Source organism: Prionailurus bengalensis, chromosome B1, assembly GCF_016509475.1.
Source record: "Prionailurus bengalensis isolate Pbe53 chromosome B1, Fcat_Pben_1.1_paternal_pri, whole genome shotgun sequence".
In the NCBI taxonomy this organism is placed as follows: domain Eukaryota; kingdom Metazoa; phylum Chordata; class Mammalia; order Carnivora; family Felidae; genus Prionailurus; species Prionailurus bengalensis.
The window spans coordinates 174,736,687-174,762,480 of record NC_057344.1 but is presented as its reverse complement, the minus strand read 5'-3'; the positions used below and the strand labels follow the sequence as shown (position 1 = coordinate 174,762,480).

General features: G+C 43.3%; 1 protein-coding gene across 1 annotated transcript in view; it reads left to right on the top strand.

Moving 5' to 3' along the window:
* Positions 1-610: 610 nt before the first annotated feature.
* The window catches only part of TBC1D1 (TBC1 domain family member 1), a 224,312-nt gene continuing 199,128 nt past the window's right edge, over positions 611-25,794 (top strand). The window contains 2 exon segments of the mRNA XM_043572803.1: positions 611-694; positions 9,976-10,483. Coding sequence (XP_043428738.1) covers positions 10,067-10,483 — 417 coding nt within the window. The 5' untranslated portion in view covers positions 611-694; positions 9,976-10,066.

Sequence of the window (25,794 nt, the reverse complement as noted above, 5' to 3'; positions counted from 1 at the left end):
CGCACATCCCGCCGCGAGGGCCTTCATCACGCGCGGGGCCCCGAGTCCCCGGAGCCCAGGCGGACGGCGGGCCAGGACCCTGCGTCGGGGCTGGCTGGGGCGGCGCCCCGACACCCCCGCCCCCCACCCTCCGGCCTGGCGGGCTGAGGATGGGCCGTCCCGCAGGGGAGAGGCACGGAGAGGAGGGAGGCCGCGGCGGACCCGCACTGCAGCAGCTGTTGCCCGCGTGGGACTCGCCTGTCCCGGCCGCGCCGCTCGCGCAGAGTCACAAGGCGCAGAGAGGAGGGAGGGAGCACCGCGTCCCCCTCTCAGGTCTCTGGGGACCGAGTTGGGAGATCCCGGCTTCTGCCCTCCCCTCGCCTCCCCCGCGCTCGCCCAGCCCGGGGAGGAGGAAACGCGAGCCGCGCGCAGACACCTCCCCCTCCTCCTCCTCTGCCGCCGCCGCCGCCGCCGCCGGCGCAGCCCCCGCGCCACGGTGCCTGTTGCTGCGGCCGCCGCGGGACCCGCCGGGTCCTCAGCCCGGTGAAGAAGAGGCGGGAGCCGAGCGGAGGGGATCCCGGCCGGCCCCCCGCGGCGGAAAAGCGCAGCCGGCCCGGCACGATGGGCGCCCCGCCCGCGCAGGCCGGCCCCACGCCGCCCCCGAGCACCTGCGCGCCCCGGAGGGGCCCCGGGCTCTGAGCGCGCAGCGGCCCAGGTAGGTGCTTTCTGGGTCTCCCGCACCGCCCGCGGCATCTCGCCCCCCTCCCCCCGCACCCAGCGCCTGAGCTCCCCGGCCGGCGAAGCTGGAATTCAGCGGCCCAAGGGCGTTCTTGCTGTGCTCGCCGCACGGTGGGCTTCCGGGGTGGGTGGGGTTCATTGCCACCTCCTCGCCCCCTACTTGGACGAAAGTGAAACCTTGAAGTTCATAACCACCCAGGAGCTCCCACGGGCACCTTCCTCCTGCCCCCTTTCACTCCTGCTGGCTCGGTATCCACCCCCTCCCGCCAAATATCTCTGGGGCTGTTGTGTTTGTAGGGTGACCGGATTAGGAGGAGAGTGGTCAAAGTGACCCCATATCATCCTTTAAAAGTTCAGGGTACTTTGCAGTAGTAACTTTGGCAGCTCCACCGGAGCGCACAACATTTCTTTCTATGGGCACATCCTGTACCAGTCATTTTGAAACCCTGCTTAATTGTTTCTAGCAGCTTCCTGATCGGTCTGTGATTATGAGGCTCCTCAAACTTTAGCACACACTGGTGTTGTTTTAAGAGATTGTTTCCTTTGAAATCCACCTAGAGGTGGCTTTACCTGTTGTTGTTATTTTATTTAAAATATGTTATTCTCTGAAAGTGGCTTAAAAAGGAAAAGAAATTGAAAGTGGTGATTGTTCCTCCCACCGAACAGTTTAATTTTCAGAATGCTTTACATTAATGCATATGTAGATGTCTCATTCTTCCTTTTAGATGGTTGGATGATTGCACTTATTAATATACTCAGACTTTAAAAGAGCATTTTGGGATGAACTGGTTTAAATGGCTCACGCCAAGAAACTCCGTTATCTCTACAAATCCAGACTTCAAAACTCTTGGCACTGTACTTAAGCTGAACTGCAGGGATCTTGACAGAAACCCCTTCCTCTGGAAAGCAGACTCTCATTCCCTTCCCAGTTTTGATGCAGTTGGTAAGAGTTGAAGCATAGCCACCCCTGGGTTTTGTTATGTTTTCAGAGCCTGCTCTGGGTGGGAGGGGCAGAGGGTGGAAGACTGACTGGAGACCTGTGGTTCAGAGCCTGGGTATCCACCTTGCTAAATGACTCTCCTGTGTTTCCGGGCTCTTCATGTTCTATTACTCTGTTGGGTTAGGGATCCCCGAAGCAGCTAGACTTGTGATGCCTTCTCTTGCTTGGGGCGGAGGTGTTCCGCATGATCAGTTCTTTCCTGAGAATCCTGAAGATTGTCTAAAGGAATAAGAACATTGCACGAAACAGTTTGTATAAAAAAGGATTGACTGCTTTGCAAACAGGTGTTGTAACAACTGTTTGAAATGGAATGCTTATCACAGTCTTGAATCTCCCTGTTTCTCTTTCTTTCTTTCTTTCTTTCTTTCTTTCTTTCTTTCTTTCTTTCTTTCTTTCTTCTTTCACCAAGTTACAGGGAAATTAGACCATAAAAAGGGCTTTCTCCTGAGATTTATCTGTAAGTAACCATTGGCATAGTATGAGCTCCTGGATTGTGGACACAGCTGTGAATTAAAGGGTGCATGTGAAATGTTTAGGGGATATTTTCCAAAGTGAACACAAGAGGAGTATCCTGAGACTATTAATTGAATGCAAGGAGATGTAAAAGGGACTAAGTGTGGCTCACATCAGTAAATAAAATCATCAGGTGATAATTAAAATAAATGTCTTTACATTGATCTGTCCAGGCATTTGCAAACCAGTAAAATGGGGGGAAATTCGTTGGTGTAGTTATAGATTTTATTAACGTCAAATTAAAGTTTTGCAGATGGGACTCCTGCCATAGTCTACCACTGTCTTTCCCACTGAGAGCTCTGGGGATTTCCCTTTCACCATGATAGCATTTCTGGTTGGGTGCAATTATATCAGTATTGGGATGACTTTTCTCCCCATGACATTGTTTGTCACAGTACTGGAGGCTATGAGGAAGGACTGAGTGACTCTGAGGAAACTCAGCTTGCCTCTTCTCCCTGACTATCCACCTGTCGACAGTCTTTGTCCTCCATTTCCCGAAAAGGCAGCCTCGACCCGAAAGGCTGCCTCACACTCCAATACATCCTGTTGGAGCCAGGTGTGGGTGGGCGCCTCCTTTCTGCCAGATCTTCTAGGACCTTCTAGGACGTACCGCGGGTAAGCAGTGCTGCGCCAAGCACCCCATTCATGCCAGCTTGTCCAATCATTATGGCGCCAGGAGTAGGGATGCCTGCTTGAGAGGATTCTGTCTTTGAATACGCCTTTAATTTTATCTTGTCAAAACGACAACTCCCTCAGGCCCCTTTTCCTCTTTTCATGGCGGCGTGTCTCAAAGTTCCCCAGCCTCTGTTCTTTACACTCCCCAGATGACCTAAGTCTGCTTATGTGTTGGCATGGTTTGCTTTACCCTTTTCCCTGTTTGCTGGGCTGCACTTCTTAAGTATAATGGCCACGTTAGTCCCAACATGTGACATGTTCTCCAGCCTTTTTCTTTTGTTGAACATTCGAATTTGGAGGATCAGAGTCTGTTCGTTAAAGTGACAGGGAGTCCCCTCGGGGGATAAACGGTGTTGGGTTTGTAGCCCCCTGGTGATGGCAGAGGATTTAGGTTTTCAGAGCAGAACTGGTGCCTTACCATTGCCTTTGCTAACTTTTATCTTCCTTTTTTCTTTCCCAACCCCACATTCCCCACGTCTGGTTAAAAAGATTTTTTTAGAGACATGAAGGTTTCTATTTTCACAATTTTTGACATTTTCAAGCTGAGATTTCCATTTGATGGGCTCTTAGATTTTAAGGGCAAGTGTCGGTTTTCAGGTTTTGAATGTTTAGAAAAGAATTTGTCATATTTGGGCCATATGAAAAATCACGACACTTGGGTTTCAGTAAAGCTGTGCAGAATGTAGGAAATACATTTTAGCACCAATAAAGGGGCGTTTAATTTTGAGTATGCCTGTTTCCTTTGTGACAGGCAGAAGTATTTTTCTGTTAAAAAGAGAGTGTACTGGGACACCTAGCTGACTCGGTCAGAAGAGCATGTGACTCTTGATCTTGGGGTTGTGAGTTTGAGCCCCATGTTGGGCATAGAGATTACTTAAAAATAATATCTTACAAAAATAATATCTTGAAAAAAGAGAGTCTACTTATTTAACAATACATTATTTATGATCAGTAAATCTAAGCTTCCAAAGAAGGTAAGTACTTATGAGATTGTTGTCAAATTTAATGAATTTATACACGTAAAGTTCTTAGAACAGTGCCAGATACATGGTGAGCACACAATGCATATTACTTATTGCTATTATTATATCATACCTTATATAATATATTATTATAGTATACTTATTATATGATACCTTATGTATATAATACCTATATTATAACATAAGGTATAATTTTGACATTAGATTTGGATTAATGAGACCAAGCAAAATTTAGATAGAGAGATATTTTAGAGTTATTCCCTTCTAGAGATGTTTATATCACAAAGAACAGAAATTTGGGCATAAGACAAATCCTACCTTCACCATTAGCCAGGGGATCTTTATAGAAAATGGGGATGATAGGGGCGCCTGGGTGGCTCAGTCGGTTGAGCGACCGACTTCGGCTCAGGTCATGATCTCGCGCTCCGTGAGTTCGAGCCCTGCGTCGGGCTCTGTGCTGACTGCTCAGAGCCTGGAGCCTGTTTCAGATTCTGTGTCTCCCTCTCTCTGACCCTCCCCTGTTCATGCTCTGTCTCTCTCTGTCTCAAAAATAAATAAACGTTAAAAAAAATGGGGATGATAAAGCATACTTCTCAGAGTTGTAAGAATACAGAAGATCATGTGTAATGTCCCAGAAGAGGTGGTTGGTCAGTAAGTATTCCTCTAGCAAAGTGGCTAAGAGCAAGCACAAAGTCTGGAGTGGAAGGATCTGGGTTCAAAACTTGGTTCTGCCACTTGTTGCTAGTATGACCTTGGGCAACTGACCTTATTTCTCTGTGCCAGCAACTTCTGTCTCATCTCTTCTCTTTAAGTTGGAGGTGATAATGGTAAAAGTCCATTAGAGTCCTTATTTACATATGATACTAATCGTCTTTATTGTCCGGGGTTGTTGGAAGAGCTAAATCAGTTAACAGTCACACAGTAAGTGCTATTATGTGTTAACAATTATTATTATTATTATTGGGAGAATAAGTTAAAGCAGCCATGCCGGAGGGAAGTGTATGCATAATCCTTGAAGGCTGCTAGGACCCCCACTCTCACCCCTTCATCCTCTTCCGTAAAGTAGCAGAGAATACAAGAAGTGGCCATGGCATTCTAAAGGACTAGTCTAGTCTTAAATTGGCTCTGATTTATGTAGGAAGGAAGTCATTCAAAACATCAGTACTTTACATGTCAATTTAGAAAGGTGCATACCGGGGCTGGAGCAGCCTTGGTGATAAAAAGGTTGGATCCGCCAGCTCCAGGAGCTCTGTGTGGTGGCTCTGTGAAATCGCCTACCACTCAAAAGATCTTTGGAACCCAAGGGCAATTCCTAGGTAGCAGCACACTGCTCTGATTGGGTGGGATTCGGGGACAAATAGTGGAGCCACGCCACAGTGATCTTACTGCATGAGATTAGAGTATTTGGGTAGCAGAATAATTCTGTTCAGCCGTGTTCCCACTCTATCTAGGGTGAAGAACAGAAAAACTAAACAACTGATTTGTAAGGGGAAATGAATAGCTATCTGGGACTCTGCCCATCCTAGGAGTCTCCGACAGCTACCCAGTCTTAGTTGGTTCCTAACCTGGCTTGGAGCTAGAAGCTTCAACATCTCTCCCTCTATCCCTCTCCTTCACCCTCCTCCCCTCCCACCAGCACACCGAGAAGGTAGGGGCTGAGTCTGCAGTGGCGGCGGCATTGCTAGCTTCTGGAAAGTTCCCCATCATACCCCCTGTGGTTTGCTGGGAGGGCATGGAAAGGGGCTGGGAAAAGAGAGCGTTCCCGATGGCGGCTTGCTCACTCCCACCATCTCTCTGCTTGCTTCCTGATCAATAAACCCTATTCTTTCTTCATGTACCTCCCCCACATTTGTATTCTTGACAGGAAGATGAAGCAGCTTTCTATCCCCACACAATGTTGGGACATTTGGTATTATACATTGTGAAAATTAGATTTACCAGATTTTAGAGACAGAAGACAACTTGAGGATGATCTTGGTCCATTCTCTTACAAGAATAAATTTGAGACTTGGAGGTTAAGCGACTTGCTTTCACAACTTCACGCTTGAAAGCATTTTCATGAGGAAACTGAGGTTCTTTGCAGTACTTGGATGGCAGTCAGTGATCGGATTGTCCTAATTCTGTCACCCGACTTGGACAGACCACTTAACTTCTCCAGAACCAAGTTTCCTCAGTTCAAATATAAGAGCTTAAAAGCGCTTAAAAGGACGTTCCTAGCTCTCAGATTTTATAATTCTAAGTGCATGGGATGTTTGATATAGGATATTTGATCTAGGACTCACTAAGAAGATTATCACAACTGTTCTAATAAAAGAGTATCTTTGTGTTTGGGGTGCCCACCATGTTTATGGACTGTGGTAGGTAGGAGTGGTGTAGAATACAGATGGTCTCTGTAAGGGATAGAGCTTTTACATATGAATCTACGAACAAAAACGTAACTAGAAGTCCCCTGGAGTAACAGATCATAGTATTTCTTACTGAGGGTACGATGCACAATGAGGCACAAGAGAGCCCTCTTAGAATAGATGGTTCTATCTGGGAATTAGAGTCACATGGCATGCAAATGATGTGGACTGATATGGTTTAAAACACGATCTAATATTATTTGAATAGTTCATCTGTTTCATGGAACTTTTTATTAAAAAGAAGTGCAATTACTCACCTAGTCTAAGTTATCATGAATCTTCTGTCAGCAGAATTTGAATTGATTATAAATAATTATCGTCATCTCTGGGGTAGAACTTATTTTTTTAAAGTTTTATTTATGTAAGTAATCTCTACACCCAATGTGGGGTTCGAACTCATGAGCCTGAGATCAAGAGTTCCATGCTCTTCCGGCTGAGCCAGCTAGTGCTCCCTGGGGTAGAACTTATTATGTGATAGTTTACAAATGGTATTAAGGACCAATCTATGTTTTACAGGGAAACTAAGAATGTGCCATAGCTGGTTCAAAAATGAAGACTTTAAACATTCAAATAGTTTTGTCAATGACTTGGCAGAACTAATTTGGTGACTGATTATTTACTAAATGTTTGGAATGACTACATTGTGCACATTTTTTACACTAGGTGTATATTGCCTTACAAGAAAACTAAAAATAATTTTGTATATTGTTGCCACCATATTAAGAATTGCCTCATCTACACTAATTGATAGATCTCAGGTCTCTCCTTTGTAATAATTCTAGTACTTCTTTAAACATGTCTTGGGATTAGCGGCTGTCAACAGTTAGAACTTGAACCAGATTCAGTTACAAGAGTGAAGTCGAGCCAGACATTTAATCTCTCACCAGGTGAGAGAGAGAAAAAAGAAGAGAGAGAGAAAACATTTATGGGGTTATATGGACTTCAAGTCTGTTTTCATCAACAGAAGGTTTACTTTAAAAGAGAAGAGATAAGGGAATACATTTCCATGAACTATGTTAGAGCTCTAAAGTATGAGTTTATTTCTGAACTTTTGAACATTTAACATAAAAAACTAGCTCCAAACTGTGTTCAAACCCTATTACAAAAGTGCAATCATTGTATATGCATATATATCACATAGAAAGAGATAGAGTTAAAAGAATAGACTTTAGTTCTATGTCAGAAAAGGTTTAGAATTTGAATATTGAATATTCTTAACTCATACATAGAGGTCTTTTCTCTTATCTCCTCACATGGTGGAAGGGGGCAAGGGAGCACTCTGAGTCTCTATGAGGGCACCAATCCCATTTATAAGGGCTTCAGCCTCATGACCAAATCACCTCTCAAAGGCCTGACTTCCAAATACTATCACATTGGGGATTACAATTTCAGCATTCAGTCTGTAGCAGTGACCCCTTGGCCTTTGGCTTGGCCAATGAAATAGCGATGCTGTTTACAGAGACAGAGTTTATGGGAAGGAAGAGAAGTTCTGGGAAGGGGGGAGGTGAGACTGAGTCAGTTTAAAAATAGTAAATTGTGGTTGAGGGGCCTCTCGGCTATTCAGATAGGAATATTGAATGGCCTGCCCTCATCTGGATCTCAGGAAGGAGGTTCAATGGGAGACAAACGCACGGGGCTCATCCATGCATATGTGATAGATGATGTTCTCGTGTAGCATTCAAGGGGATGGGTGGAGAATCAGGAACAAACTCTCCCACGCCCACCTGTGATGAGCACCTCAAGCTCTCCAGGTCTCAGTGACCCAGGTCCTAACGGTGGCAATACTAGTAGTCTGTAACTGAGACTAAGGTTGGAGATGAAAGTTGTTGTAAAGATGGAATGAGATCACCCCTGCGATGTGCCTGGGTTGCAAAAGTAAGCTGTTAGCAGCAGCAGGAATGTTAGAATGTGGTTGTGGACACCAAGCCATTAGGTAAGACTGTCCAAAGAAAGCAGGTGGCATGAGGAGAGGGGATGGAGTCAAATGGGGAAAAAGCCATCAAGGAACCTGAAAAGAAGCAACCAGAGAAGTAAGATGAGAAACAGAAGGGTTTCAAGCAGGAAGGAGTGGTCCCCAATGAGAAATTCATCAGAAAGGACAAGACACTTAAGGACTATTTTGGCCCCTTTGGGTTTCACAGCCAAAGGACACGGGTGACCTTAATGGGAGTAATTTCAATGCACAGGCAGTACATCTGGTCAAAATCCAGATTATAGATGGGCAGTAGGAAGTGGAGACAGTAAGTGTAGACTTTACTGTGAAGAAAGTTGTGTAGGGAAGGAGGAGTTGGGGCTGGAGGTTTGAGGTCAAGGGAAAATGTTTTTTTGTGGTTTTTTTGTTGTTGGTGGTGGTTTTTTTTAGATGGAGGAGACTTCATTCACTTGTTTATAATGTTACTGAGACTCTATTCTGAGCCAGACACTGCCAGGCACTGGGGACAACAATGGTGAATCAGATAGATGCAGTGTGTAGGTGCTCAGGGAGAACATGAGAGAAGAAGATCCAGCGAGCGGATGAGGAAGGATGACAATTGAGATCCTGTAGACAAGTCAGCTCTATACAGAAGGATTTTGTTACCAGTGGAACAAGAAGGCGTTAGCATACATCGAATGCGTTTGTTGAAAATCACCTGTAGGGAGGTGGGGGGGAAGCAGGTGAGAGACTTTGGGTCTCCTGGAAACAGCATCTTCTTTTTTTTTTAATGTTTTTTTATGTTTTACTTTATTTTTGAGAGGTGGGGGAGGGGCAGAGAGAGAGGGAGACACAGAATCCGAAGCAGGTTCCAGGCTCTGAGCTGTCAGCACAGAGCCTGATGCGGGGCTTGAACCCACAAACACTGAGATCATGACCTGAGTCGAAGTCCGAGGGTTAATCGACTGAGCCACCCAGGCGCCCCTGGAAACAGCATCTTCTATTGATGAGGAGAGTGTGCACATGATGGCTTATAATACATGAATTAAATGAAACAAGATTTGTGGCGATATTTGGAGCATAACTGGCACCAATTACATGTTAATGGAATTTGAATTCTTGTTCAGAACCTCTGGACTATGTCAGGGAGAGCCCTTTAAAACTCAAGCGGTATCATAATTGAAAAGGTCAGTTGTTGAAAACTGGTCTGGTTCAGTAGACTATGATAATGGTTAGCTGATATTTTTTCTCTCAAGATTACTTTTTTTGGGAGGGTAGAATCACCACTACTGAATTTGATTATCTTTAAAAAATTCCTTTTAGGGACACCTGGCTAGCTCAGTCCATAGAGCATGTGACTCTTGATCTCGGGGGCTTGAGTTCAAGCCCCACATTGGGCATAGAGATTACTTTAAAAAAATTCCTTGAAATATATGTTGATAGAACAGGGTTTAAAAGTATCTGAGCAGGACTGTATTGCTTTCTGTCCTGCTTGCTTCTGCTGGCTCTATGAGGCTTTCGTTTCACAGGAGTTTCCCGGTGGGCTCTTTGTAACCCGTATTGAGTGTGACAGTTATGGCCTTCTCAGATTCTATATGAAGCACAATTTCAGGGCACCTCTTTCTAGGCAAAGCAGATTGTTCGTACTAATATCCGTTTCTGCCTGCGTTTGGGTTTCGGGCTTTTAAGTTCTTCTGAAATAATAACTCTCTGAAAGTAGCTATTGCTGTGATTTCATTAAATTCTAATGCCTCTATTTTTCTCCCGCAGGATTCTGCCTCAGAAGCACATAAAGTAGATTGCTCGTTCTAAAGTAGAAAACAGTGGCAACGTTTTGCTGAGCTTCCAGACCTTTCCCAAAATGGAACCAATAACATTCACGGCGAGGAGACATCTGTTTCCTAACGAGGCCTCGGTGGACTTCGGCCTGCAGCTGGTCGGCTCCTTGCCTGTGCACGCTCTGACCACCATGCCGATGCTGCCGTGGGTCGTGGCCGAGGTGCGCAGGCTCAGCGGGCAGTCCTCCAAAAAGGAGCCTGGTACCAAGCAGGTCCGGCTTTGTGTTTCACCCTCCGGATTGAGATGTGATCCCGAGCCGGGCAGAAGTCAACAGTGGGATCCACTGATCTGTTCCAGCATCTTCGAGTGTAAGCCCCAGCACGTTCACAAACTGATCCACAACAGCCACGATCCAAGTTACTTTGCTTGTCTGATTAAGGACAATGCAGGCAGCCAGCAGAGTATCTGCTACGTGTTCAAGGCCGACGATCAAACAAAAGTAAGTGGAAGTGGGGGTGAAAACGATGAAGGGGTCGCTAGATGGGTTTTCATCGTTTGGGGATCAGGACACTTACTTTACATAGACTGGGATAAACACGATAACGCGGTGGTTATACATAGATTATTTCACCGGGTTTTTCGTTTGTGGGGATCATTTCTTTGCGGTTTTAAAGAACATTTGATAACAGATATTAGGAATTATAAATTTACGAGTTCAAAAATTCAACAGAGAACTCGGTCTCAACTTATAAATAAGAGCTGAAATGTTAGGCTTCAGATCATTTAAGGTATGTGCTCTAAAGCAGTGCTTCTCAAACAGAAATGTGCACATGAATCGCCTGGGACCTTGTTAAAAATGCAAAGTTAGGTCCAGGAGGTCTGGGATGGACCGACCGTAAGACTGCATTTCTAACAAGCTGCCAGGTGATGCTGATGCTGCTTCTTTGCAGATTGCAGTTTGAGTAGCAAATTCTAGATCAGTGAGCTCCACATCGTTGACCTTATTAATAAAAATATATTTATTTAGAAGCTGTAGGGGCACCTGGGTAACTCATCGGTTAGGTGTCTGACTCTTGATTTCGGCTCAGGTCATGATCTCATGGTTCGTGAGTTTGAGCCCTGCATCAGGCTCCACACTGACAGCACAGAGCCTGCTGAGGATTCTCTCTCTCACCCGTCTCTCTGCCCCTCCCCCGAGCGCTCTCTCTCGCTCTCTCTCTCTCTTGCTCTCTCAGAAATAAATAATTAAAAAAAAAAAAAAAGAAGCTGTGTAAGGATATATTAGCCAATTTCCTAAGGTATCATGTTCACTTAGGCAAAGACCGTTGACAAGAATAGTGGATATGAATCCAAGTTTTGCTACTTTCAGGTTTTGTGTGTGCGTGTTTGCCAACTTTATGGCAACTGGTCAACTGGTTATTGTTATATCTCACAACGTGGCTGAGAAAAATGTCCTATGAGAAATGGTAACAATATCGTCAGGTCTGTAACCTTCCTGTGTATTAGAGCTTGTGCTGTCGTTACGTCTTGCGGCCCTGTGCAGGACTCACTTAAGTCACTTGTCCTTTTCGTGAGGGTCAGTTTAGGTAAAATTGAAAATCTAATCCCTACGGCCGCTTTCTCAGTTGGGCCCATATGAGCTGCACTTGGGTATAGCCTATGGAAAGCAAACAGGTGAGGGCCCCAGTGCTGACTAACCCCGTGAGCTGGGGAGTGTCCATGGCAGGCCTTGCATCCCTGTGTGGCTGTCTGCCACGCACACCGAATGAGGAGGAGGCCGGTGTCAGTCATGTGCTAAATGTCAGGAAATAGAAATAGAAATGCTAATGTTTTTCTCCCTGCACCCTACTGGGTTTGGTTTTGTTTTGTTCTGTTTTGTGTGTGGTTTCTTTTGTTTGTCTTGTGTTTTTGGGGGGGGGGTTCTGCATACCCTCCAGAGTGTAGAAACTTCCTTTAGAAATTAGTATTCTTGGTGACTAAGTAGATTTGTAGAGATTCACTTTTGTTTGTTCACACCTTGGTTCTTTCACTCATTTGTTCGGTGAGTGCTGCTCCAGGGACCATGCAAGAGGGTATTAGTCCAGTTTGGAAGGAAGGCAGGAGGAGCGATTGGTAAATACCACGTGGCCGGTGCACGGGTCATGGTGGGCGACAGCACGGAACCTAACACGCCGGCATGTAATGAAGGTCTTTGTCAATAAAGGCTAATTTGCAGCTTAAATCCGCTATTTTACCCACAGAATTGGATATCTCCTTGTTAATAAATCATTTAATGTTATTGTCCATGCATTTCAGGTAGACAGGATGGCATTCCAGTACAGAGGTTCAGAGGGGACCATATCCCAGTCCCATCTGCCACTTACAAATTCGGTGACCATAGGCAACACCAAGCCTGTTTTCTCATCTTTAAAACGGGGATAATTATTGTGTCTATCTCATCGAGTTGCTGGGGGGACCAAATGAGCTAGAAGAGGACCTTAGCCCTTACGGCCATAAGAAATTTTCATTGAAGAAAGTTTTACCAGAAGCAGATTATATGCTCATTTCACTTCAAGTCTTAAGTAACGGGAAAAAGGAGACCGAGATGAGTGTCTTCAGTTCCCAAGATCCTGGTCTTCCATGAGCAACATTTTTATAAACTAGATACTTTAAAAATGGAATAAATAAACTTAATGGTTCCTATTATTTGGGCAGACTCCAGAATGTAAATTGAAGGACTAAACAGCCTGTACCCCAGGCCAGTTCTATATAAGGACTGAATTTCCTTGGGGAGAGTTTTCTCATGGAAGAGTTGTTCAGCACTTCACACTTTTGACTCTTCCCCAAATTTTTTTTACAGCCATCTGAGAACAGGCTTCTGGCCAGTCATTCAGGTACCTGACGGGAAGAAGAGATTTAGAACTAAATTCCGTAATTGGAGCTTCCAGTCTTGCTGAAAGTAGACAACTGGCCTGACTCCGTGTTCTGAAAAGCCATGGTAGAACTATGAATTAGTTCTTGAGTTATTTTTGGCTTGCATTCCCATTTTTCCAAACACAGATTGCCAGTACTCAGACTAATAGACTGCTGTCACCCTGTTCCTTTTGTGAGAGGGTAATTTGTACCAGAGGTACCTCAATCAGCGATCCGCTTTTGTGGGAAACTGAATGGCAAGTGAGATTAGCCCTGATTCTCCATCTGGCCTGATAGCTTTTATGTTCTTGGGACACCTCTGGCACTGGATCTCATAGTAGAGGATTATCTGCTGTAGGAGCACGTTAACCTATGTCATCGTTTCTCGTGATTTTTGGTAACATTTGCTCGGTGAAATAATTCTTGAGATCAAGGCCTCTTCTAAACAGACGAGATCACTTTCGGTTGTGCCTGCCAGGGGAGAGATACGTGCGTTTACTGCCAGGGTCATAAGCACAAAACTACTATTTGAGAGAAAACCCTTTGAGAGCATATAAATTAGCTTGCTGAAGTGTGTCTAGGGAGAAGAGGCATATAAAGGAAACATTTTTAGAACACAAGATGAATATATATGAATACATACTAGAATGAATATCTATTAGAATATAATCAGCGTGTTCCACAGAGAAATGCTTCCGCGATCAAAATGCGTTAGGGTAGCATGTCCAACTTTTTGATACGAGGACCCCGTTTCAGTCTTAAAAAACTATTGAAGATCCCAAAGAGGATGAATGTGGTTTCTATTAATAACTACTGTGTTAGAAATTAAAACTGAGAAATTATAAAGGAACTAATTACGTAAAAAGTAATAAGCCCCTTATGTGTTAGCATAAATAACAATTTTGTGGAGTACCTGGGTGGCTCAGTCGGTTAAGCATCCAGCTCTTGGTTTTGGTTTAGGTCATGATCTTGTGGCTTTGTGGGTTCAGGCCCCACATCGGGCTCAGTGCTAATAGTACAGAGCCTGCTTGGGATTCTCTCTCTCTCTTTCTGCCCCTCCTCTGCTCTCTCTTGCTCTGCCCCTCCTCTGCTCTCTCTATCCCTCTGTCTCTCAAAATAAATAAACTTAAAAAAAATACTATTTTTGTGAAAACTATATGGTTTCCAAAAATATTTAATGATAAGAGTGACATAGTTTTACTTCTTTTTTTTCCCCCAAATCTTTTTTGTGTGGATTAATAGACAAACTACTGGATTCTCAGTTGCTTCTCCATTCATTCTGTTGTGATATGTTGTTTTGGTTGAGTATATAAAGAAAATTTGTCCTCATGCAGATATGTGGTAGGAAAATGGGAAAACATTTTATACCCTTCTTAGAAAATTGTGGATATATATGTTTTTAATGTTCTATTATTTTGGGGGGAGAGAGAAAGAGAGAGTGTGAGCGGAGGAGGGACAGAGAGAGAGAGGGAGACACAATCCGAAGCAGGCTGCAGGCTCTGAGCTGTCAGACAGAGCCTGATGCGGGGCTCGAACCCATAAACCATGAGATCATGACCTGAACGGAAGACGGACACTAAACCGACTGAGCCACCCAGGCGCCCCCATGTATTTTACTACTATACCAAAATTTGACAAGTGGTAATTTCTTAAAGGTTAGATGCAATATGATATCTGAAACTGTATCAGAGCAGTTTTGTACTTTGTTATTTTAAAATCCATTGGTCTGTCCTGTACTTGAATGAATGTTTTAAGAATGTATGATTGTGTAACATCACGCATTGATTATTTGGAAGACATTGGTTCACTGAGTTATATAGACCATACTCTGAGAACCAGGCTTTTAGGAAAGCTGTCTTTTCTATTTCACTCTCGAGTTGTACATGAGTCCATTAAATCACCAAATTTATTGGGCCATAGATTACATTTTCTTCATAACATCCCTCAGAACACACGTGAACACCGTGGCATAGGTTCTGGGTTGAAGTATAGTTTTGAGATTGGGCCCATGGTAGGAAATGAAAACATCCATTCTGGAAAACAGGTGGTTGCAATGGATGACCCTCGCTAGGTCTTTCCCCCTCCACATCACAAAGAAATCAAGAGTTCTGCCCAGACTCAGCCCTTGAAAAAACATAGTCTAGGAAAATTGTCTCGAGATTCTTTCTTCCAGTTCTTCAGCTTTCTCTTCTATGAAAATCTGTACTCAGAAGAACATCAGATTCACCACTCACTTGAGTTTTACTTGAGATTATTCATTAGAATTTTTTTTTTAATTTTTTTTTCAACGTTTATTTATTTTTGGGACAGAGAGAGAGACAGAGCATGAACGGGGGAGGGGCAGAGAGAGAGGGAGACACAGAATCAGAAACAGGCTCCAGGCTCTGAGCCATCAGCCCAGAGCCCGACGCGGGGCTCGAACTCACGGGCCGCAAGATCGTGACCTGGCTGAAGTCGGACGCTTAACCGACTGCGCCACCCAGGCGCCCCTAGAATATTTTAATTTCTATACTTTTCATTATTTATGGGCTGAAAAAACTCTGCTTCCTTGAAAGAGACTTTCCATCACTGAGTTACAGGTAGTGTAAGTACTGGGGCTTCTGAATGGTCTGTTGCTGTTTTATGTCAATAGGAAGAAAGAATGGATTTTGAGAGGGGAATGGTGGGGACTATGGAGATGGTAATAAATGGAGAAGTGTAGGTTGGTGTGCAGGTGAAGGGAGAGGACAGCTGGTGTGGGACCCACAGTAAGTGAGTGATTGGGTACATGAGAGCAGTTTTGCTGAGTGCCCACTGGTTTTTTGTTTGTTTGTTTGTTTGTTTTTCTGACTGATTTTCCTCCTCTATTAGAATATTTCCTGACTTTTCAAACACTGTTCTTGACTCTCCTCAGATTCTGATCTTCTGGATGCTGTGTCCTGTCTGGGCCCAGCATGGGTGTTTCATAATTGTGACGGGACACCTATCATTAATGCGGGAGTGCTCATGGACTTCCCCTTCTCTACCCTGCCTCAGAGAATCTGCCAGAATCTTGCTAGCCTTATTCCTCACTCTTCCAAAGAGGAAGTGTTATTTCTTACTGCGAGACAGGCCAAGTTGATCTCCCGTAATAAAGTGCTAAAACTCTATGGGTGAGGAGGAGGGGGAAAGTGTGGGAAGGGAGCATGGGGTTGGGGGTAGAGTAATTGCATGAACTTATAGAAGTAGAAGTGTAGAAAAAGTAGACTTCTAGAAAGAAGTTTGCTTGTAGAAGAGGACTTTTTTGGGGTTAAGCATCCTACTCTTGATTTCGACTCAGGTCATGATCTCACAGTTGTGAGATCGAGCCCTGCTTCAGGCTCTGCACTTAGCATGGTGCCTGCTTGGGATCCTCGGTCTCCCTCTCTCTCTGCCCCTTGCTCCCTCAAAAATAAATACACTTAAAAAAAAAAGAAGAAGACTTTATTAAATATTGCTGAGGAAGATGTATTTGAGAGGAGGTCAGTGTCCTTTGAGAGAATGGGTTTCCTTTCCTATGATTTTTGGCATCTAAACTGCATGTCTATTTTTTTTGAGAGAGAGACAGAGCACAAGCAGGGGAGGGGCAGAGAGAGAGAGGGAGACCCAGAATCTGAAGCAGGCTCCAGGCTCCAGGCTGTCAGCCCAGAGCCCGACACGGGGCTTGAACCCACAAACTGTGAGTTCATGACCCTGAGCCGGAGTCAGACGCTTAACCAACTGAGCCACCCGGGTACCCCTAACCTGCATTTCTTGACTGTGACACATACCAGAGACTGAACCCCATGGGACTCCCTTACCACTAATATTAAGAATACTTAACTATTTGCAGACTTAAGAGCAATACATATTTCCTTTTAAAATTTCCAGCGAAGAACCAGTGTATTCTTCCATAATGCCCTGTGAGGATGTTGGCTCTCTCACTAACCCGTGGGTTTCAGAGCCACCTCACCCAGCCTGTCTGGATTAGCTTATGTTACATGTTCAGTGAAGAGGCGGTCTGCATTTTCTTTCCTGTGATTAGCAGGACTGAGACTTCAGTCCCCTATATAAAGGGCCAGAGTTGCCTTGGCTGAGTTTTATGATTTAGTCTAATACTTTGTCAGAATTTGACTTTTGACTGTAGCTTTGTTTTGGTTGCATTTTGTCCATTACTGATTTGTCTTCGTAATTCCCCATCTGCTTGGAGTTTCATGTTAATCGTTTAAAATCGGCCTCAGTGACTTCAGGATTTTCAGTCGAGTCCGGCTTCCATCGCGTCTCCAGCATGGCTATTGGATTTGCCAGCTCATGACTTTCTTTCTTTGCTAGAGTGACGATGGAAATTATGACACTGAGCTGGAGCGTTTTGTTCCTGAGGGTGATGATTCAACATAGGATTCCTTTTCAGATATTCCTATCTGTTGCCCTTCCTGCATTTGATTTTCAGAATTGCTAAATTTCAGACATTAGTCTTTTTTGCTCCTCAGGGGATGGTTCTGAGCAGGTTTTGTTGTGCAGATTTTGGAGGACTGTTTAATCTATGTTAAATTCCTGCCGGGCATCTTTAATCCTCTTCTGGTTTATTATGTAAGGTTTCATTTGGGGTCCCACTCGGCAGCTATGACTCAGTGCGTGGTTGCCTGGAACAGTGTATCCGTCAGCTAATCAACACCTGACCGTCCGTCATGCTAGACAGAAGTCAGTTGCTGGGTGCAAAGGTTGGCAAGGATTCTTTTTCGTCTATAAAAAGAGTGTCCCGGACTGCATGAACTGCAAAGTATTTGTTGGAGGGGTTGGGTTCATGACACGGGATTGATTACATAATTTATTTTTGACTTTGAAAAATGAGTCTGAGGGCTTCAGAAGCATCCACCTTGTGATGGATGCTTAATTTTTTAAAACCTGTTTGTTTTTCAATGCATATCACATTAGATAGCTTTGCATTTTCACCACGTGCTTTGAGTTTGATAATTACTTTTTAATATAAACCTGTTCCTAAGAATAGAGTTTACAAGTATCTTGAACCTAAAGTTGACTGGTGTCTTAAAAGGATTTATTTATAGCCTAGACCTTTCCTGTCCAGTGCCGTAATCAGTAGCCATATGTGGCTTTTGAGCACTTGCAGTGTGGCTAGTCTGAATTGAGATGTGCTGTAAGTGTCAGAATATAGTGGATTTCAAGGCTTTCTTTGAAAATAAGGACTTGAAATATCTCAATAATTTTCCATATTGATTATGATTACATGTCGAAATGATAATATTTTGAATACATCGGTTAAACAAAACATTATACTAGAATTAAATTCACCTGTTCTTTTTACTTTCTTTCATATGCCTACTAGAAAATTTATAATTACATATGGGGCACCGGGAAGGCCCAGTCAGTTCAGCATCTGACTCTTGGTTTGGGCTCAGGTCATGATCTCACAGTTCATGAGATTGAGCCCTGGGTCGGGCTCTGTGCGGACAGTGTGGAGCCTGCTTGGGATTCTCTCTCTCTCTCTCTCTCTCTCTCTCTCTCTCTCTCTCTCTCTCGCACACTCTCTCAACATAAATAAATAACATTAAAATTGCATATGTAGCTTGTACCCTTTCTGCTAGTCAGCACTGGACTAGGCCAGCTACCTAGGAGTATTTCCAGAAATAATATGAACATTCATCAGAGTGACTCCAGAGTTTCCCCCTTTTCTTTGCTGCCTTCTTTTTTTAATGATAGAATTTTGCTCAAAGTTCTTCTGAAAAAAAATCACATTCAAAACTGTATCTATTTTTTTTGAGGTGGTATCTCATCATAGTTTTTTTAAAATTTTTTAATTTTTAAAAATTTATATCCAAATTAGTTAGCATCTAGTGCAACAATGATTTCAAGAGTAGATTCCTTAATGCCCCTTACCCATTTAGCCCATCCCCCCTCCCACAACCCCTCCAGCCACCCTCAGTTTGTTCTCCATATTTAGGAGTCTCTTCTGTTTTGTCCCCCTCCCTGTTTTTATATTATTTTTGCTTCCCTTCCCTTATGTTCATCTGTTTTGTCTCTTAAAGTCCTCATATGAGTGAAGTCATATGATTTTTGTCTTTCTCTGACTGACCAACTTCACTTCGCATAATACCCTCCAGTTCCATCCGTGTAGTTGCAAATGGCAAGATTTCATTCTTTTTGATTGCCGAGTAATACTCCATTGTGTATATATCCCACATCTTCTTTATCCATTCATCTATCAATGGACAGTTGGACTCTTTCCCTACTTTGGCTATTGTTGATAGTACAGCTATAAACATGGGGGTGCGTGTGTCCCTTGGAAAAACTGTATCTATTTTTAACTCTAGATGTGTATTGCAATGAACAAGAGCCCTGTGAGCCATGAGTATGGGACATACTGGAAGAGATAAATCTCTTCTTTCTACTTTGTCTGTCTTTCTTTCTTTCTTTCTTTATTTTTCTTCTTCTTCTTCTTCTTCTTCTTCTTCTTCTTTTTAATACTTTTCCTGCCTCTGAATATTCAGGCATCTGCTCCACTAATTGTTGCCTGTGAGCCTGAACCAACAACCAGAGCAGGCCACGTGTAGAGCTGGCCTGGCTCTGAGAGCCTCAGAAGAGGCCAGATGGCAGGTGGGGCTTTGGGGAGGAGCTGACACAGGACACGTGAGAGAAGAGGCGGCCTCGAGTGGTGCCATCACTGAGGTGGGACCCTGTGTCTGACCGAGCACTTTAAATGTGACTTCTTGACAACCAGTCCTGCAGAAACACTCTTAGTTGCTTTAGTTCCGGGCAGTGTGTCAGAAGCCATGATTTCTTGTGGTCGAGTGATGTAGGTATTTGAAATGTTGCAGATGGAACATTAATCCATGTGCTGGAAGGCTCCCAATATGTCATGTACTTGGCTGGGTGCTCTGGTACAAAATCAAGTAAGATAAGATTGTCCCCTCAAGAGGTATAAGGATATTTTTCTGTTCTGATTGCTGCACTGCCAGGAGTTTGCAACATCTGTAAGTTATAGAAGACAACATGGGGGGAGATCAGGAGGAGGTCTAGTGGAAGTGCCTGCAGTTATTTGAAAAGCTGACATATATATCCAAAAAGCAATAGACAAATTATGAATTGCTCTGGAGGGCAGAAGTAGGAACAGTAGACATTTGTAAAGAGACAGATCTTTGGCCCTTCCTAGTAATGATAGGCAACTAATTATGTTTAATTATTTTTAATGTTTATTTTTGAGAGAGAGAGAGACAGACAGGCAGATAGAGTATGAGCGCAGAGGGTCAGAGAGAGGGAGACACAGAATTGGAAACAGGCTCTAGGCTCCGAGCTGTCGGCACAGAGCCCGACATGGGGCTCGAATCCATGGACGGTGAGATCATTACCTGAGCCAACATCGGATGCTTAACCCACTGAGCCACCCAGGCGTCACGATAGGCAACTAATTATTAAAGGGTCTGTATTGAGCAATGGATGTGGATGGATTTTGTCCCAAGGAGAGTTCACCTGCCAAGTCTGGTTCTTGCTCCTCCTCCGGTTTCTACACCCGCTGTTTACGAGAAATGTAGTCCTGAGAGTGTTCACCTTTCCTTTCAGACAACTGACTGGCTCCTAAATCTATTTTACATTGCAGTGAAGTTGTTCCCTGTAGCGTCTGTTTGTCATAGCTCTGTCTTCTGGAAGGACTCCAAGTGAATGTATTTTCCATGGGACATTTGAATAGGTTTTAAAGACCCATTAGGAGTTTTCCAGGCGAATGAGTTGGGTACAGATCGAATGGACGATACGATCTGTAGATCGGATGAATGGACGATACGATAGGTAGAGGATACGGGGTGTGCCAAGTCACAGCAGGACAAGGGAATGTGGAGGCACCTGCTGTGGCTGGGGCTGCTATGATTAGAGTTTTGCAAGTTGCAGGGTCTGAGATGAGACTGGGAGGAGAGGCTGGGGACAGATTTTATGGGGCTTTGTATACCGTGCTGAGGGGGTTAGATATTCTTCTTGAGAAGGTTGCTACTTAAAGGCATTGATCAGGGAAAATGAGATGACTGGGCTTGTTTTTAGATTTTGGAGAGGAGGAAGGGTGGAGGAATGAGAGATGAAGCTGATCAGTGAGGAGGCTATCGCTGTAGTGAGCGGGAAAGCTCAAAGGATGTCTTGACCCAGGGAGCCTGGCTGGCTCGGTTGGCAAAGCTTGCAGCTCTTAATCTCAGGTCCTGAGTTTGAGCCCCACGCTGGGCAGAGGGGTTACTCACACAAGTAAATGAGAAGTGTCTTGATCCGTAAGTATGATGTGAAGGGACTTGTTCTGGTGGAACCAAGTTGATGTCTTCGATCATTTTCCCCCTCTGGAAAAATGAATAGTTTAAAATTTTTTTTATGTTTATTTATTTTTGAGAGAGAGACAGAGTGCGAGTGGGGGAGGGGCAGAGAGAGGGAGACACAGACTCTGAAGCAGGCTCCAGGCTCTGAGCTGTCAGCCCAGAACCTGACGTAGGGCTCAAACTCATAGACTGCGAGATCATGACCCACGCTGAAGTCGGAAGCTTAGCCGACTGAGTGACCCAGGTAGCCCTGGAAAAATTAATAGTTTAATTTAATAGTTTATTGGTCTCTCCTGGACAAGAAAGTCAGTCACATTCTGATTTGCTGTCCTATTGATGCTGACCTGCCTGGTTCCTAAGGAATGATAAGAGGAGTAACATAGAAGTAAAATTTTGATCTGGTTGTGCTTAGACTTCTAAAAATATATATCCTCCTCTCTCCCATCTTAAAAACAAACCCTCCACTGACCCCATATCCCAATCCAACTTCCTGCAGTTACTGGCCCAGTTTTCTGCTCCAGTTTTTTTTTTTTTTTAAGTTTATTTATTTATTTTGAGTGAGAGAGGGAGAGAGAATCCCAAGCAGGCTCTGTGCTGTCAGCACACAACCTGATATGGGGCTCGAACTCATGAACCGTGAGATCATGACCTGAGCCAAAGTCAAGAGTCAGATGCCCAACCAACTGAGCCACCCAGGCGCGCCTTCTGCTCTGTTTGTTAAGAGCTGTCGTGGTGGTGCCTTCACTTTCACTCACCCATTTTCTCCTCTTACCAACTGGCCTTCTGTCCTGATCATTCTGCTAAAAAGGCTCATATCAAGTCACCAGCCACCTCCAGCTTCTGAGATCTGGTGATCCCGTCACTGCTTCTGTCATCCAATTTCTCGGTAGCTTTTGGCATAGTTGGCAAGATAGCATTTCTTCTATCTTGAAACACTCTCTTCTCTTGGCTTTTGGAGAACTATACCCTTCTGTTTCCCTTTCACTTCAATAGTGGTTTCCACCCAGACCCCTGTGTTTGTTCTTCCTCTGCTTCTCAATTCTGAGTTTTGTTTTGTTTTAATACTTTATCTTTAAGAAATCTCTACATCCAATATGGGGCTTGAACTCACAACCCCAAGATCAAGAACCACATGCTCTACTGGTTGAGCCAGCCAGGCACCTCTCAATTCTGAGTTTTATGTTCCCCAAGTCTCAGTCTTCTACATTTCTCTTTTCGGTCCTCTTTCTGGATGAGCTCATCCAGTCTCATAGTGTTAAATATCACCTGTTTGGTGCCGACTCCCAAAAGTGAACCTATTGCTTCCAACTCGCTGATGACTTACAGACTTGTCTAACCAGCTGCCAGCTTGACTTGTCTATGTGGCTGTTTCATAGGCATCTCAAACTCAACCTGGTTAAAAAAGAACCCTTGACTTTCCTCCCCACCAACCTGTTGCTTCCTCAGCCTTCTGCCACTTGAATGTGGCAATGCCAGTCGCTCCAGCCAAAATTTAGTTGTCTTTTTCAATTTTCTTCACTTTCTCTTTTGAATTATTCAGGACCTGTCCCAAATCTGCCGCTTCTCTGATTCCATTGCTAACCCTGAGCTCCAGGCCCCATCATCTCTCATCTAGACTGGTGTAGTACTTCCTAACTGTTCTCCCTGTTTCTGTCCTTGCTACTTTCTCCACCAGCCAGTCATCCAGAGAGAACCTGGAAGCACTTTTAGAAAACCTATGAATTCATGGCACTTCCCTGCCTAAAACCTCTCTTGTAACTTTCCCCTATATATAAACTAGAATCCCGTGTCCTTGCTGGGGCGTACCATGTGGGCCTTGTTCCTCACATTCTTTCCAGTGCTGTCTGGACCCCAGCCACCCTGGTGTTCGTATTCCTAAAACATGACAGCCCAATTCTTCACTCAGGGTCACTGCATTTATTGTTGCCTCTGCCTGGAAGATTCTGCTAGTTCCCTAGACCATGATGGAGTTGGTTTAAACCTTATCCTCTGGCCACCCCGTTAAAAGTACCCCCATACTAATTACTGTGACTTCATCTGCTTTTTATGTCTTCATAATACTTATTAGCATCTGAAATTATCTTGTTTGTTGATAGGCTTCCTTGTTTACCATCTCCTCACCTGCCTAAACTCCTAAGAGAACAGGACAGGGCCTCTGCCTATCTTGTTCATTGCCAGACCTGGGCACCCAGAACAGTGCCTGGCACATAATGGGAACTTCATGAATGAATGGAGTGAGTGAGTGAATGAATGGGTGAGTGAGTGAATGTTATCTTTTTGTGGGATAACATTCTATTCTTGGGGATGTGATTCTCCTTTCTGTTTTTGATTTTTTAACCCAATCTCCTCTGGAAACCCCATGTGCAGCCATATTTGTTTATTTTCCTGTTTCGCCTTTCCTCTCTCATGAGGACAGATTTCTCTTTGTTCAGTCAGGATTTTGTTCTCAGATACTGTCCCTCTCTCCCCAGCCCTCCTGAGCTTCTTTCCTCCCAGTCTTTGTTCATAAAATGGTATTCATTGCCTCTCAGCTCTTTGAAATCTGTGTAGTTCTCATCCTTGCTTTTTATGAACTCAAAATTTTCTTGGCATTTATTGGTCACTATTGTGGGAAAGATTTCATGAATATTGAGCAGTCTATTACTGAGGAACTTTTTCTTGTGTGTAAGGTAAATCCTTTTAGCAGTGACTTGAGCCCATTTTTTTGTATAAGTCTTTGTTTTCCAGAATAAATAGTTTTTCCGATTATAGAGGCAATAATGTGAAATGTAAAAAAAAAAAAAATTAGTACAAAAGTGTTAAAACTTAAAGATCCCCCTTAATCCTACCTCCTAGAGAGAAACCAATATGAACAGATTGGCATATATTCTTATTGATATTATTTTTTATTACATACAAAATTTTTCTGTGTGGAATTAATTTATGTATTCATTTTGACCATTTCTTTTTTAAGTCTGTGCTCTTTGTCTCTCTACATATATATATATATATATATATATATATATATATATATATATAATAGAAATAAATACACACACAGATACAACTATAAATATAGATATACCTTAGACACTTTTCATGGCAGTTAAAATACATCTTTTGAGTGATTGCACAGTTGTATCAGCAAGGAAAAAGGAAGGGTTGGTTTCATAACTGTGGCACAGCCGCTCTTGGGTGACAGCATCATCTTTGGTTAGCTTTGATGAGCCATTGTCATTATAAAAGAGAACATAGACAGGATGGGCTGCAAGTGACTCAGAGATGTCTAATCTGCTTAGCATAAGAAACAAACAAGATTTTGGAGCAACAAAAGCAAAAATAAGCAGTTGGGACCGCATCAAACTAAAAAGCTTCTGCACAGCAAAGGAAACCACTAACAACAAAATGGAAACCTGTGGACAGGGAGAAAGTATTTGCAAATCACATATCTGATGAGGGGTTAATATCTAGAAAATATAATGAACTCCTACAACTCAAGAGCAAAAAACCAATTCGATTAAAAAAATGGGTAGAGGAACTGAATAGACGATTTTCTAAAGAAGTCATACAAAAGGCCAACAACATGAAAAAGTACTCAATGTACAGGGAAGTACAAATCAAAACACAGTCCTAAAGATGTCACCTCACACCTGTTAGCATGGCGATCATCAAAAAGACAAGAGATAACTAGTGTTGGCGAGGATGTGGAGAAAAGGGGTTCCTCGAACATTATTAGTGGGAATGTAAATTGGCACGGCCACTATAGAAAACATATGGAGGTTCACCAAAAAATTAAAAATAGAATTACCTGGGATCCAGCTATTCTACCTCTGGAGATATATATATATATATATATATATATATAAAGAAAATAAAAACAGGATCTCAAAGAGCTGTCTGCACTTCTGTGTTCATTGCAGGATTCTTCACAATAGCCAAGACACGGAAGCAGCATGGAAACAACTAGGTTTCCATTGGGTAAATGAATAAAGAAGTTGTGAGATGTGTTGATAAAGAGTTGTGTGTGTGTGTGTGTGTGTGTGTGTGTATGTGTGTATACATATATAATATGTAATGGAATATTACATATATAATATGCATCACATAATATATAATGGAATATTATGCAGCCATGAGAAAGGAAATCCTGTCACTTGTGACAACATGGATGGACCTTGAGGCCATGATGCTTAAGTGAAATTAAGTCAGAGGAAGACAAATACCATATGGTATATGATATCACTTATTACATAGAATCTTAAAAAGCTAAAAGCCTAGAAACAGAATAGAATGGTGGTTACAAGGGGCTGGGCGTAGAGGAAATGGGGAAATGGGGTCAAAGAGTATAAACTTCCAGTTATAAGGTAAGTTCTAGTGATCTAATGTATGGCATGGTGATTACAGTTAATAACACTGTTGTGTACTTAAAAGATTCTAACGGAGTAGAACTTAAATGTTCTCACCCCTAAAGAAATGGTAATTATCTGGTGAGATGGAGGTATTAACTAATAGGATGCTATGCTTTGCTATGGTGGTGATCATTTTGCAATAGATAAGTGCATCAAATCAATACCTTGTACACCTTAAACACTTGTACACAGTGTTAAATGGCAATGATATCTCTGTAATGCTGGGAAAAAAAGATACACGAGAACAA